The sequence below is a fragment of the Geotrypetes seraphini genome, chromosome 10 (assembly GCF_902459505.1).
Source record: "Geotrypetes seraphini chromosome 10, aGeoSer1.1, whole genome shotgun sequence".
In the NCBI taxonomy this organism is placed as follows: Eukaryota; Metazoa; Chordata; class Amphibia; order Gymnophiona; family Dermophiidae; genus Geotrypetes; species Geotrypetes seraphini.
In genome coordinates, this window is record NC_047093.1 from 19,073,232 (window position 1) to 19,089,034 (window position 15,803).

Below are 15,803 nucleotides of genomic sequence, written 5' to 3' on the forward strand. Positions count from 1 at the left end.
AGTTCTGATTATGCCTGACCCTTTATCTGGAAATTCAGGGACAGAGGCCTGGACCTGACCCAGCATTTAATTTCCAGGGATGATGATGGCGGTTGTCAGCAAAACACTGATCACTGCCAGCTGAATATCGGGTTCATTATAGTTTTTCTACAAGGTACCCGATGTTTAAGGAGATTGGCAAATACATTTCTTTTCTTTGGAAACATTTTTGGTACTCTTAATTATGAAGTGCAGTAGTTAAGCCATAGATATCAGATTCCTTTACGAGGAAATTGAATTTGGTGTAGCAAGACTCCTGCTATTCATAAAATGTATCCTTACGCCAAAGGATTGCTACATGGAAAACTAACTGCTATAACACCACAGCTCTTAGGAAAATTTTTAAAATTTGTGTTAGCAATATTTGTCTTGAATGGAAAGCTGGAAGTTTTACTTTTACAAATTAACCTTTTTTTCATTGGCTTGGTTTTGTTTTTGGTTTTTTTTTTATTAAGAATTTTCAAAATACAATTTAAGAAAAGTGCTGCAATCCTACTGACATAGATTCAAATTAGTCAAGAAAAAAAAACCAACAAAAAAAACAACCCCCACTGGAAAATTCAGCAGCGCCAATTTACAAACAATCCATGTCCTTGAAAATAAGGTCATATGAGAGAGGAGTACATGAAATAAGAAGAAAGAAAAGAAAACACAAAGTTAGATGAAAAAAAACCCCCAAATCCCCTTCTATCGAATCCCTGTAATTACTAATTAAACTAAATTAAGATTATATACCGCATCTTCTCTACAAATATAGAGCTCGACATGGTTTACAAAAATTAAAAGGGAAGTACAGTGGGAGTTGGTGGTAGGGGGAAGCAGAAATTTACTTTTGAAAATAGCCAAGTTTTCGAGTGTCTTTGGAATAGTTGCGCAGCTGGACAGGGAAATTATCCAAAGCTTTAGTTTTGAAGTGAAGAGATTTCCCTAATTTTCCAATGTAGGTAACACTTTTAATGAGGGGAAAGATCATTTGAGCTACTCCCTACCTAATTATAGCAACCCATCATACCTCACACAATTGGAGAAATTGATTATAACACTAATCTAAGTCATTAGACGTTCCATCAGATGCATAAGAAAAAATTGGCAATTCTATACTATTGAATGTCTGAGGAAGGTAATAGTGTATGATCTGCTTTATTGGATTGTTTGAATTGGGGGTTTTTAAGACTGACTGAAATCTTTTACTGAGGAATGACAGGACTGATTGCTCTGTGCTGCAAAAGTGATATGGGTGCCTTATTTCAGGTGATGTTAAGGAATATTGAGGGCCCTTTCAGTGTGTCCTAAAGTGGAACTTCCTGCATGCCGAGTCATTTCTAGCATGCTCATAAAATAGGACATTTTTTAGTTTGGGGGGTGTGTTTTGTTTTTTTTTTAAATTCTTTTTTAATTTGCAGATTGTGTGCTAATGTCATTTAGGGCTCCTCTTACTAAGGTGCCCTAGCGTTTTTAGCACACGCAGGATATTACTGCAAGCTACGTGGCTAGAACTAACACCAGCTTAAAGCTGGCGTTAGCGTCTAGCGTGCGTGGCAATGTAGCGCGTGCTATTCCACGCATTAATGCCTTAACCCAGCTTCGTAAAAGGAGCCCTTAGTCAGTGTTGAAGCTGCAATCAATGTGGGAACATTTGCTGCATTCTATTTAGGAAGCACTAAGGGATCCTTTGTTAACCCTGTGTTGTTCGGATAGCACACGCTAATGTGAGAGAACTATTTGAATAGTGTTTCTATGTCCTTGTGCTATCCCCTCAAAATACTACGCAGCACCTTATCACCACTGGTGCAGGATTACTTACCGTTTTGTTACAAAGAAGAGGAGGGGCTACAATAGGGACTTAAATCCTGTGTTTAGGACTGGATTTGCTGTTTATCTATTTAAACATAAATACAGCCTATTTAAAATTCTAAGTAGGCCCCACAGCTGAGACACTGCCTATAAAGGTTTTGTGTGATCTTAGGAGAGGGAGGAGATGCAGTAAGAAAAAATGGATTTGAGCACCAATGAAGACTTTTGAGAGAAGAGCAACCAAATTTTGCCTATCCAGGTAATCTGCAATTATGTTGCCTGAGTGTTACCCAGGCTCAACCAGCTTACATGGTTTGGAGATCTGGACTTCAGCCCTTATCCCTTATATTGCTACTGTATTATACAGCCTGGCCATAGGGCTGACCTAACACCACAGTTTTCTATGAAACATACACTCATAGAGGTATATACTTTCATGTGGTGAGCCCCTATCTTCAGTACTTTTTACCATGAATAGGAACATATTGTATTTTGTTATTAAGATGTAAAGGTGATTTCTTGATTCCTTGAATTTGAGGGTGGCTTCAAAAATATGCAGTGATGTATCTTAATTTACATATTAAAAATCACTCATTATGTATAAGAGATCTGAAAGAAAGCACTTGATTTCCTGCAAAAACTGCAGATTGAATCGATGTGTTTGTTTGTGTTGGGTGGGGGGTATTTTGTTCTAGGCAGAATAGTGAAGTTCAAGCCAGCAGCGGCAATTTTTATGTTCTTATTTAGGGGGTCTTTTACTAAGGTGTGCTAAATGCTAACACACCCATTATATTCTATGGACATGTTAGCATTTAGCGTACCTTAGTAAAAGACCCTCTTAGTGACTTCTAATGTTCAGATTCACCCAAAAAAATGAATACAGTGCATGCTTAAATCTTTAAAAGAAAAAAAAGAGCACCAAGGTGATCTTAGGAATTATAAAGCAGAATTTATTGTATTAATATTTTCAGTTCAATACTGTCCTGCTAAAATTTACCTCTTAAGTGCATGTAATGTAACCCTGCAAGTGTTTTCAATTTTGCCTCAGTCCCTTCCTTGTAGATCAGGCATTAGACTGTGTATATTATTGTAGACTACAAGATCAAAGGATTCTGAAAGACAAACTATACAGGCCTGTTGCACTAAGGAATGTCTCTGAGGAGTAGATTGACTTATAGGATCCATGTTGAAAAAGACTGTCTAGAAATAGCCATTTAAATTCTAGCTTCTAAGTTATTAGAACACAATTTATTCAAATGTATTTTTCTCCAGGGATGGATGAACGAAATTTGTAGTTACGACCCTGAAACTTACCATGCTACATTGACTCATTCTGTTTTTGTACGGCTGGAAGGGGACACATTAAGACTGTCGAAGCCCAATAAAAATGTTTCCAGAAGGGCTATTTACAATGAAAGTACACCTGATGTCACTTATATCAGCCAGAAAATTTATGATCTTTCAGACAGCAAGGTAAGTACAGCTTTGTTCTGTAAACGGTTTGCTTTAAATCGGGGGTTTTCAACCTGGTCCTTGGGCCCTACCCATCTAGTGATATTTTCAGGATATCCACAGTGAATTTGCATGAGAGATTGCATGCACTTCCTCCATTGTATGCAAATCTTTTTCTCTCATTCATATAAGAGAATGACACGGGGACAAATTTTTCCCTGTTCCCATGGGAACTCATTTTCCCGTCCCCACGAGTTCTTTTCCTGTCCCTGCCCCATTCCTGCAAGCTCCATCTTCATCTGCATAATTCTCAAAACTTTAAAATCATAAGTGTTTGAGGCTTGTGTGGTTAAGGCAGAGTTTACAGGAATGGAACAGGGACAGGATGAGGAAAGTGATGGGGACAAATTTGTCTCCTTGTCAATCTCTAATGCATATTCACTTTATTTTGGAAATTGAGTGCTTTTGAATGTTGCATTTAGTCTGTTGGTGACAATTTGTCTTTACAGAATGCTGTTTGACCCTGTTGCGGGTGCTGTGTACCAAGAACATGGCTCGTGTTGGGTCGATAAAGTTTTGTCCCTGTTCATTGAGACACATTGTGCTGTTTTCCTTTTTCCACTATTTGGTATATTGCATTTTTTCTTACATTTTTTCAAAGATTGTGAAGATAGCTTACTAAGACATTTTTAAAGTATTACATTTTTCTTCTGCAGATCTGTCTTGTTCCCAGAAGCTTGGCTCGAAAGCGGGTATGGAATAAAAAGTATCCTATTTGTATTGAACTTGCTAGACAAGAGGATTTTATGTCAAAGGCTCAGGCAGACAAAGAGAACTTAGAAGAGAGACTCTCTGTAGAAAAAGGAGATATAGCTATTGAAGACTCCAAGAAATCAAATTCTCTTCAAGAAGGAGGAAAATCTGCTAGTCAGAAGGATCAAATTCTCTATCTCTTTGGAAGGACAGGCAGAGAAAAGGAGGAATGGTTTCGAAGATTCCTAATGGCTTCCAAGCTCAAAACTGAGTCTAAGAAACCACTGAGCCTATCTGGAAGCAAACCAGGTAATATGATCTGGCAATGGAAGAAGTTAAAAAGAGCAGAGGACATTTGGTGATGGGGAGAAAGGTGCTGGTGACCTTTTTTATAACTCTGTGCATTCAATTAGCCATATTGTCATACTTTCCTTTTTTATTTTATTTGCAAGTTTTTGATTTAATAATTAAAATGCAAAAAATACACGAGTCTGAGATTATCGGTTCTAACATTTATTTTGCTCTTAAGAATTATACATTTTAAAGGTTTTCATGTACAAAAGTTGGTAGAAATCACTCATTCACCTAGAGGTTCATTTATTTTTTTTTACTCACCTATTTACCATAATAAGGAGCCCTTTACTAAGTAAGGTATGGTGAAATCTGGGTTTAGTGTGTTCTAGTGCAAAACTTTCCTGCACGCTAAGCCCAGATTTACTGTGGCATTAAAGCTGGCCTTTTCTTTAGGTCATGTGCTAATGATGCAGGAGCAATTAGCGCCTCTTATTTAGGAGGTACTACATGTTCCCATATTTTAACCCAGTGCTGTCCAGTTAGTGCACAGTAATACTTTGAAATAAAAATTTAAAGTGGTTTACAGTAAACAACCAATGCAAGTTATAGGAACTAGAAATCTTCAGTGTTTTCAACTATATAGGAAGGATCTCTACCTAATTCTCTGCCTCTTTGTTTACTAATTGATTAATGGTATTGCAGAAGATATTTGTATTCTGCTGTGTCCAATTGGTTTTCATTGCTACTTAGGCACTTTGGTGAATAATTGTTTAAAGCAATGGTAGGCAAACTCTTTATTCAAAAGAGTCAAAGATCAGCAGTACAACGATTAAGATTTCTTTTGAGAGCCAAATTTCTTTTCAAGAACCATGTTTTTAGGAGTCAGTTTAAACTAGCTACTAACATTACATAAAACCAGATATCATAATAATAATAATAATCTTATTTATTGACAAAAAATATTTTTTACATTAAAATAAACATATGACAAAACACGCATTTAATGTGAACAATGACCTTGCATTTCCTTGGAAAGTTTGGATAAGTCAGGTTTGTATGTCGTTGTTTTTAATTTCAAGCAGGATTCCAGGTTCTCATCAATAAGATGATTTCTCAATGTACTTTTTGATAAGGTTCACGCTTGAAAAAGATTGTTCACATGAATATGTAGAGCCAAAGAGTGAAAGAACAGCAAATGCTAGTTTTTTTTTAAGTGATCATATGAGTCAGGAATACATGTCTTCCTTCTCCAGGTCTTTCAAAGCAGACCACTTGTGCTGTGAGCTAAAATCACATTTATTTTTCTCCAATTTTTCCAGATCAGCATTAAGGCATTCAAATTTCGAGCTCCATAATTCTTTGTTTTTGTTTTTTTTTATAAATTATTTATTCATTTTAAATCATAAACAAGTGTGCAATAATATATCCATTAAATTTCAATGTAACACTCAGTACTAGGGCCGCTGCTATTTAATGTATTCATAAATGATCTGGAAACAGGGACGAAGTGTGAGATAATAAAATTTGCAGATGACACTAAACTATTTAGTAGAGCTCGGACTAAAGAAGACTGTGAAAAACTGCAAAGGGACTTGAACAAACTAGGGGAATGGGCAACAAGATGGCAGATGAAGTTCAATGTTGAGAAATGTAAAGTATTACATGTGGGAAACAGAAACCCGAGGTACAACTATACGATGGGAGGGATGTTTTTAAATGAGAGTACCCAAGAAAGGGACCTGGGGGTGATGGTGGACTTGACAATGAAGTCGTCAGCACAGTGCGCAGCGGCTGCTAAGAAGGCAAATAGAATGCTAGGCATCATCAAAAAGGGTATTACAACCAGAACGAAAGAAGTTATCTTGCCATTGTATCGAGCGATGGTGCGTCCGCATCTGGAGTACTGCGTCCAATATTGGTCGCCGTACCTTAAGAAGGATATGGCGATACTCGAGAGGGTTCAGAAGAGAGCGACACGTCTGATAAAAGGGATGGAAAACCTTTCATACGCTGAGAGATTGGAAAAACTGGGACTTTTTTCCCTGGAGAAGAGAAGACTTAGAGGGGATATGATAGAGACTTACAAGATCATGAAGGGCATAGAGAGAGTAGAGAGGGACAGATTCTTCACACTTTCAAAAAATAAAAGAACAAGAGGGCATTCAGAAAAGTTGAAAGGGGACAGATTCAGAACGAATGCTAGGAAGTTCTTCTTTACCCAGCGTGTGGTGGACACCTGGAATGCGCTTCCAGAGGGCGTGATAGGGCAGAGTACGGTACTGGGGTTCAAGAGGGAATTGGACAACTTTCTGCTGGAAAAGGGAATAGAGGGGTATAGATAGAGGATTACTGCACAGGTCCTGGACCTGTTGGGCCACCGCGTGAGCGGACTGCTGGGCACGATGGACCTCAGGTCTGACCCAGTAGAGGCATTTCTTATGTTCTTATGTTCTTATATCATCAAGAACAAAAGAATATATCACCACCCCCCACCCTACTGAAATTAAAATTCATGAATCATTTTCAAACAGACAAAAAGTGTACAGAAATACAATCATTATACTTTCAATACAACACTTAAACATCTTTCCAAATCATCTAAATAAAAATATTAATCCCCTCCCTCCCGCCCTACCTAAAGAAATAAAAACAAACTCTCAATGGAAAATATATCACCCCCCACCCCCCAATATGTAAAATATAATCTCCCATAAAAAGTGATGTCTACTCATTACAATATTTTTCCATTGGCCCCCAGATCTTTATAAACTTATTGTAAGTCCCTTTCTGCGTAGCAAGAGCGCGTTCCATCTTATAAATATGGCATAATGAGTTCCACCAAAATGTATAGAGCTCACAGAATACCAGTCAGGAGAAATGATACTCAAAGGGGACCTCGTCCAATAATATTCAAGCTCTTAAGACCTCAGCAAGTATTGGATATTATTCGACTGGCTAAAGAAAATAAGAACTTAAAGTTTCAGGACTCTCGCATACACTTTGTACCAGATTTTGCTCCTGCCACTGCAGCAAAGAGGAAAAAAATTCTTGATATGAGACCACAGCTCAGAAGTCTTGGAGCAAAATATGGGCTGATTTATCCAGCGATGATGAGAATGACTTTTAAGAATAAAACAACGAATTTCAAGGAACCAGAAGAGTTGCAGAATTTTTTGCAGAAGCAAGAGGAACTTATGATTACATAGAGTCATGTACTTTATTATTTACTTTTTAGATGCTCTGTTTTGCATTTCAATTTCTTTAGAAGATGCATTTCAATGTATTATATATTTGGAGCTTTTAATACAGTCATTAATACAGTTAGTACAGTTTACTGGCTTTAGAATTGAAATGGTTTCATATTTGGAATCTTATCCTTTTATGGAGTTATGGAATCACTTACAGGCTGTTTATTTTTGATGCTAATGTAGTTTTGATGAGTAACTTCATATGGTATTACTTATATAATAATATGCTTTTATGTCACAGGTATCTCTTTTCCATTTTTGGTTAATTTGATTTGCCTAATGACATCTTTTTAAATTCTATTTATTTATTTCTTCAGGATTATTGGAATGAAAAAAAGATTTTTGTTATGAGTTACTTTATTCTTATAATATTGATTGGGATTCTACATAAAATTTTTATTTGGTTTTTATTAAAGAAAATTATTTTAAGGGGTTTGGTTTGGATATTAGGGATTTGGGGAAAGGGTTTATTTGTTCAAATATTCTTTGTGTAACTTATGATTATAGATTTTTTTGTTTTTGAATGTTCTATGGGGGGAATTCTCTTTACCTGATTATCTATGTGTGTTTTCAAGTTTACACATTTAGTGAACTTATGGGGGGGAAAGGTGGGGGGAAGGGGGGGGATATGGAGGGTTAATAGGGGTTTGTGTTCAATTTCAAGGGTATCAGTTTAAGAAGATGATGTCTGCTTATATGATTCAGTATTTTTTCAGTAGTTTAAACTCCAATAATATGATTATTTATATTTATCACGATGGCTTTTAAAGTTTTTTCACTTAACGTAAATGGTCTAAATCACCAACAAAAGGAAAAATTTTTTAGCCTTTCTGAAAAAGCAGAATGCTGATGTTTATTACATTCAAGAGACCCATCTGAATAAAATGGAATCCAGGAAATTCTTTGTTTTTTTAACTCCAGTAATTGCATTTCAAAAGCGCCAATGTCAATATTAAAAAGAGAAAAATTCAATTCTGTTACGTCAGCACTGAGAGGTTTTTTAACAAAGGCTAACGTATCCATGCTATTTCTGAATTCCTGAAACCTCCATAGAAAAGCTTCCCTCATTTAAAATTGCTCTTTTGAAATAGTAAATGTCAATTACCGAGTTATTTTCTTGGCGATGTTTCAGCAGGCTCGGAAAATGAATTAATGTTTCTCTTTCAAAATCTTGAGCAAAAAGGGATAATTTGTTTTCAAATGAAATGACTTCTTCCAACATCGAAAAAATTGTTTCCTTTCTCCTGTAGTGTACGATTAAGATTATTTAGATGAGACGTAACATCTACCATGAAATAAAATTTTTGGATCCATTGATTGTCTGTTAGTTCAGGATAGTCAACACCCTTCTCAAGGAGAAAAGCTTTAATTTCTAATAATAAGGAAGCAAAATGTTTTTAAAATGCTTCCTCTTGAAAGCCAATGTACCTTATTATGCAAACATATACATATATATTTTTTTACATTCTGCTGTCTAAGGCCTGCAATTTAAAATGCAAGAAAGTCAGTTTGCTTCACTGATCTATATAACATGTGTTGCACTTTCAGTGTGAAAGAACAATTAAAGTATTCAAATGATAATTAAGACTTAAGAAAATAAGGGCTAGATTCACTAAGCCCACGGATCCGATCCGATCCGTGGGCGGGAGGCTGATACGAAGCGTCCTCATGCGAAGGAAAGTATGCATTACGTGCAGCATCAGTTGTTTCAGAGGAGCAGTCCACTGTGTTCTGCCGCTTTCTACCAGCGTACAGCTAGTGAAAAGTGCCAGTGTCCAAGCGTGCATGTATCCCTTTCTAACCCTCTCTCAGCCTGTGCTTCCCACTCCTGTCGTTCGCTCCTCATGCATTTCAAAGAGAGAAAATAATAGGGATGACCGCTGAGAGATTTGTTTCCTTTTTACTTTATTGCACTCCCTGTCCTCTACTTCGCCTGGTGCATGCTTGCTCCCTGGTTTGTTTGTTTTTTTGGGCAGGTAAGTGCTAGCCCAGCCCCAAAACCTTCCCTCTTTGGGCTAGCAGAGAGCAAGAGAGTCCCCGGGGGCAGAGAGAGCAGGAGATGCAATTTGAAACGACATGAGCGACTGGTCCCCAGCAGTTGCTTGTTTGTTGATCGGCCAGCCCAGTTGGTGTTCAAGTTTTTTGTTAGTGAATCGCTGCCTGTCTACTTTATATGCCATTTCCCCTCATTTGCATGTGCATATTGGATCGGATTGGAGGATGATTGGCCACGAGGTTAGTGAATTGGGTCGCTAAGTGGTTGCAAAGTGGTCAGGACTTGATCGGTGGGCTTAGTGAATCTAGCCTTAAGTCTTCACATCTTTGTCACAGCAAATCCAAAGTAGCTCTGGTTTCAAAAATTGCCTTAACAGGGACTATAATAAGCTCCCTTCAATTCTAGTTAGACTGATTCATGCATATCTGAATGAAGAATTAAGCTGCGTCTGTTGTTTGAAGTTGTTTTGCAGCAAAGGTCTAGACATGTCAAACGTGGAGCTGCTAAAACTCAAGAGATAAAATTATTCAAATGTATAGACTGGAGGAAAGTTGTACAAAAAAGTGTTTGCATATCCCTTAGGATATCACTGAGACCATCATTGAAAAATGGAAACAGTTTGGCACCACCAAGACCTTTCATAATTGAGCTGTCCCTTCATAGTCCATTGCTATAGGTTACTAATGAGGAAACTGAGACTACTTTTGAAACATCTACAGAGGTCTCTGGCTGACATTGAGGAAACTGACTGCTCAATGAGTTCAGGGTTCTGTTACAAATATAACCTGTATGTAAAGATGGCAATAAGGAAGCCACTGATGAAGAAAAGCCATATATGCTGCTTAGTGTTTGCAAAGAAAGAGACTGCATGCATGTGGGAGGTTTTGTGGTCTGAAATCAATGGGGACATTTTTAGTCTTTATTCTAAGTGATATAAGGCAAATTCATCACATTATCTTGCTAGCACTATCCCTATAGTGTCTTACCACGCAGCTAGTGGGGATACAGAGTTTTGCAGACTTCTTATTTCTTTCTCCATCTTATATGCATTTTAGAAAATTATTAGAATCTAGTTTATTTGCAAAATTCCTGGAGAATTGACTTGTTAATCACTGAGATTGGTTCAGTCTTCTTAGTTTGTTAAACTGCATAGAACTGCAAGGTTCTACGGTTTATGTTATAGTAAAACGTGATGGTGCAAAGCATCTTCCTATCATAATGCTGCCTATAGTGAGCATAAGAAAGCTTATGAAGATTGAGGGGAGAGATGGATGGTGCAAAGTACAGGTAGATTTTGAAGGGAAAACGGTTCTAGAACTGGGGAGAAGATTTCACCTTTTAGTGGGACAGTAGACTTAAGCACAAAACAAGAACAACAATGGAGTTGTTCAGCAAGAAGAAAGTGAACATCCTTGAGTAGCCTAGCAAAGCTCAGACCTGAACCCAATGCAAAAACTTAATTATCCCAGGACAAGCAGGCAGCATATTCTTGACTGATGGGTGACGGCACCGACGGAGCCCCGGTACGGACAATTTTAGAGTGATTGCACTCTAAGAACTTGGAAAGTTCTGGTAGGCCGCACCGCGCACGCGCCTTCCCGCCCGACAGAGGCGCGCGGTCTCCAGTTTCTTAGTTTCCTCGGAGCTAAGAAGACGCGTTTCTTTCAACGGCTGTTGAAAGTTCTTTTTTCTACTTAATATCGCCTTCCCGCTCGTGTAAACCCTTTTGGAAATTTTATTTCCGTTGTTTCTTTTCTTTTCTTTAAAAAAAAAAAAAAAAAAAAAAACTTAATTTTTTTCTTCAGTTTTCGGTTAGCCCCAGTGGGGCCTATTGCCATCATCGAGGCCTCGGCCTTCGATTTGGCAGAAGCCGTGTTCACTTTCATGCCCCCTCAACCCGGGTTTAAAAAGTGCCAGCGGTGCGCTCGACCAATTTCACTGACAGAACCACACAACTGGTGTCTGCAGTGTCTTGGTCCTGACCATCGAGCGTCTACCTGCTCCCGCTGTGCGACTTTAAAGAAGAGAACACTTAAAAACCGCCAGATACAGCAGCAGTTATTGTTCGGCGCCGAGATGTCTGATTCCACACCACCGGCACCGACGTCGGCTCCATCTCAGTCGGCACCTACTTCGTCGACACCGCGCCGGCGTCGCACCCCGCAGGTAAGCCGGCTAAGAAGCCTTCCCCGTTGGAGCGTCCTCCGGTCTCAGTAGCAGCGAGTCCAATCCTGCCGACCACGAGACGCCCACGGAAGCACTCCGCTCCGATTGAGGTGAGCCCCTCGACATCGGGTTCCTCTTTGGAGTGTAGAGCGGCACTCAAGGTACCGCAGAAGAAAAAAGCGGTACCGGTGCCTTCATTGGACGAGCGCATTGCCGCAGTCCTGCAGGTCCAGCTAAAGGAACAACTCCAACAGCTACTCCCTGCTCTTTTGACTCCGAGCCTTCCAGTCCCGGTCCGGTCTGAGCCGCCGGTACCGACGGTGCAGCAGCCCCCTTTATCGGCATCCACTTTGTCGGTACCGGGGCACATCACTTCTTCGGTATCAATGCCAGTCTTGGCACCAGAACCGAGACACCAGGCTGTTCAAACATCGGCACCGGCACAACCCTTGACATCTCCCGGTACCGGTTCACAGAGGTCTGGTAAGTCGACTCATAAAACTCGGCACCTAGAACCCTCCATACCGGAATCACGAGACCGCAGTTTTCAGGTGAGGGACCCTGATCTGTGGGGTGATTCAGAAGAGCCTTTCCTCTCTGAGGGAGAGTGTTCATCAGGAGACGAGGATCCTTCTGGTTTTGATCCATCTTCCAAACCTGATGCAACTTCTTTCACCTCTTTTCTTAAAGAGATGTGTGACTCTTTATCTATTCCCTTGGAGGCTGAATCCAAAAAATCCAAGGCATTTTTAGATGCTCTTGACTTTGACCAGCCTCCAAGGGAATTTCTCAAGCTGCCTCTCCATGACATTTTAAGAGAGACATTTTACAAAAATCTAGAGACACCCTTGACCATTCCAGGAGCTCCCTGTAAACTGGACTCCTTATATAAGGTTATACCAATTCCAGGCTTTGACAAGCCTCAACTCCCCCATGAGTCTTTATTAGTAGAGTCTACTTTAAAGAAATCCACGGGGGCTAGTGTATATGCTTCTGTCCCTCCTGGCAGGGAAGGTAAGGCCATGGATAAGTTTGGTAAAAGGCTGTATCAAAATGCAATGCTAGCGAACAGGTCAGGAAACTATGCTTTCCATTTTTCCTTTTATCTTAAGCATCTTATTCAAAGTTTGTCATCTTTTGAGAAATATCTCCCTGACCGTAAGAAATCAGCCTTTCGCCAAACTTCTTCATCGCTCTTGCAACTGCACAAGTTCATGGTCAGATCAATCTATGATACTTTTGAGCTGACCTCTAGAGCCACGGCTATGTCAGTGGCTATGCGACGACTGGCCTGGCTCAGAGTGTCCGAACTCGATGTCAATCACCAAGATCGACTGGCCAATGCACCTTGCCTAGGGGATGAGCTGTTCGGAGAATCCATGGACTCTACTACTCAGAAACTTTCAGCTCATGAGACTCGATGGGATACTCTCCTTAAGACAAAGAAAAAGACCCCACCTTCTAGGCCTTTTCGTCAACAATCGGCCTACCAACGAAGGTTTGTGGCTCGTCCATTACCTCAAACACAGCAACAACCCAGGCGTCAGAGGCAGCAAAAGAGGAAACCTGCTCGACCTGCCCAGCAGCAACAGCAAATGAAACCTCCTCCTTCTCAAAAGTCAATTCAGCCCTTTTGACTTGGTTCTCCGGGACATAGCCAATCTTCCTCCTTCTACTCATCTTCCACAGCCCATAGGAGGACGCCTTATACATTTCATAAGCCGTTGGGAAATCATCACCTCGGACCTGTGGGTCCTCAACATCATCCGCCACGGCTACTCTCTCAACTTTCAGACTCCTCCTGCCCAAAGTCTGCCAAGAGAGTCTGCTTTCAACACTCCTCGGTATTCCCTCCTTCTTCAAGAGGTTCAATCCCTCCTCCTTCTGAACGCTATAGAGGAAGTTCCTCTAGAACAGAGAGGGCAGGGATTCTACTCCCGTTATTTTCTAGTCCCCAAAAAGACAGGAGATCTAAGACCCATTCCAGATCTTCGCGATCTAAACAAATGCTTGGTCAAGGAGAAATTCAAAATGCTTTCTCTGGCCACTCTTTACCCTCTTCTCAATCAAGGCGACTGGCTATGTTCACTCGATCTCAAAGAAGCATACACTCATATACCGGTCAATCTGGCCTCCAGACAGTACCTACGCTTCATGATCAATCGTTGTCATTACCAATACAAGGTGCTGCCCTTCGGTCTTGCCTCCTCTCCAAGAGTGTTCACCAAATGTCTGATTGTGGTGGCTGCCTTTCTACGATCTCACCACCTTCAGGTCTTTCCTTACCTGGACGACTGGTTAATCAAGGCCAATTCATCTCAGACTGTTCTCCTGGCCACCAACCAAACCATCATGTTTCTTCAACTTCTGGGGTTCGAGATCAATCTACCCAAATCTCATCTCATCCCCACTCAGAGACTTTAATTCATCGGAGCTGTCTTGGACACAGTCCTCATGAGAGCGTTCCTGCCATCCAACCGTCTTCAAGCGCTTCAATCTCTGTGTCAGCAGGTGCTTCTACAACTTTCCATCTCTGCCAAGCAAATGATGATACTCTTGGGTCACATGGCCTCCACAGTTCATGTCACACCCTTCGCACGTCTTCACCTGCGCACTCCTCAATGGACCCTAGCTACCCAGTGGTCCCAAGCGATGGATCCTTGCTCACGTCACATATCTGTCACATCATCTCTTCGTCAGTCTCTACAATGGTGGTTGATATCCTCAAATCTATCCAGAGGTCTTCTGCTCCATCTACCTCCTCATCTAGTCATCACCACCGACGCCTCCCCTTATGCCTGGGGAGCTCATTTGAACGAGTTCCAAACTCAAGGCCTTTGGACAGCCCAGGAAAAGAAGCATCACATCAATTTCCTGGAACTCAGAGCGATGTTTTATGCCCTCAAGGCCTTCCAACATCTTCTCTTCCCTCAAGTTCTCCTGCTGTGCACAGACAATCAAGTTGCGCTGTACTACATCAACAAACAGGGTGGGACGGGCTCTCGCCTCTTGTGCCAGGAAGCCCAGAAGATCTGGACTTGGGCCATAAATCACCATCTATTCCTGAAAGCTATCTACATTCAGGGAGAAAAGAATTCCTTAGAGGACAAGCTCAGCAGAATTCTCCAGTCTCACGAGTGGACACTCGATCCTTTCACTCTACAATCCATCTTCGCTCAATGGGGCACTCCTCAGATAGACCTCTTTGCAGCTCCTCACAATCACCAGCTGCCCCTATTCTGCTCCAGACTCTACTCTCCTCACCGTCTGGCAGCGGATGCATTTCTCCTCGACTGGTCCAATCTGTTCCTGTACGCTTTCCCTCCTCTGCCTCTCATGTTGAGAACCTTGTTCAAGCTCAAGAGGGAACGAGCCACCATGATTCTGATTGCTCCGAGATGGCCCAGGCAACATTGGTTCTCCCTTCTACTTCAACTCAGTTCCAGGGAACCTTTTCTTCTTCCACTGTTTCCTTCTCTGCTTACACAGCATCAGGAGACCCTTCTACATCCCAACCTCCAGTCTCTGCACCTGACAGCTTGGTATCTCTCGGGCTGACTTCTCATGATACTCTTTTGTCTCAGCCCGTTCGTTCCATTCTAGATGCCTCCAGGAAACCAGCCACTCTGCAATGTTACCATCAGAAGTGGACAAGATTTTCTTCCTGCTGTCTTCTTCACCATCTTGATCCCACTTCCCTGGCAGTGGAGACATTGTTGGATTATTTGCTTTCTTTGTCTGACTCTGGCCTTAAGTCTTCTTCCATCAGAGTCCATCTCAGTGCCATTGCTGCCTTCCATGAGCCGGTTCATGGAAAACTTCTCTCAGCTCATCCCCTGGTGTCCAGGTTCATGCGAGGTCTTTTCAATGTGAAACCACCTCTTAAAGCCCCTCCTGTTATCTGGGATCTCAATGTGGTTCTTTCCGCCTTAATGAAGCCTCCATTTGAACCTTTGGCTACCACTCCTTTCAAGTTTCTCACTTGGAAGGTACTTTTCCTTATTGCTCTTACCTCTGCCAGGAGGGTCAGTGAGCTACATGCACTAGTTGCAGATCCACCT

At 40.9% G+C, this 15,803-nt stretch overlaps 1 protein-coding gene across 3 annotated transcripts in view; it reads left to right on the forward strand.

The window, feature by feature from the left end:
- Window positions 1-15,803, forward strand: part of TEX2 (testis expressed 2) — a 107,844-nt gene that overhangs the window by 45,135 nt on the left and 46,906 nt on the right. For all 3 annotated transcript variants that reach the window (XM_033962113.1, XM_033962111.1, XM_033962112.1), the window contains exons 3-4: window positions 3,106-3,306; window positions 4,002-4,347. In XM_033962113.1, the coding sequence (XP_033818004.1) occupies window positions 3,106-3,306; window positions 4,002-4,347 (547 nt within the window). The remainder of the gene's footprint in view (window positions 1-3,105; window positions 3,307-4,001; window positions 4,348-15,803) is intronic.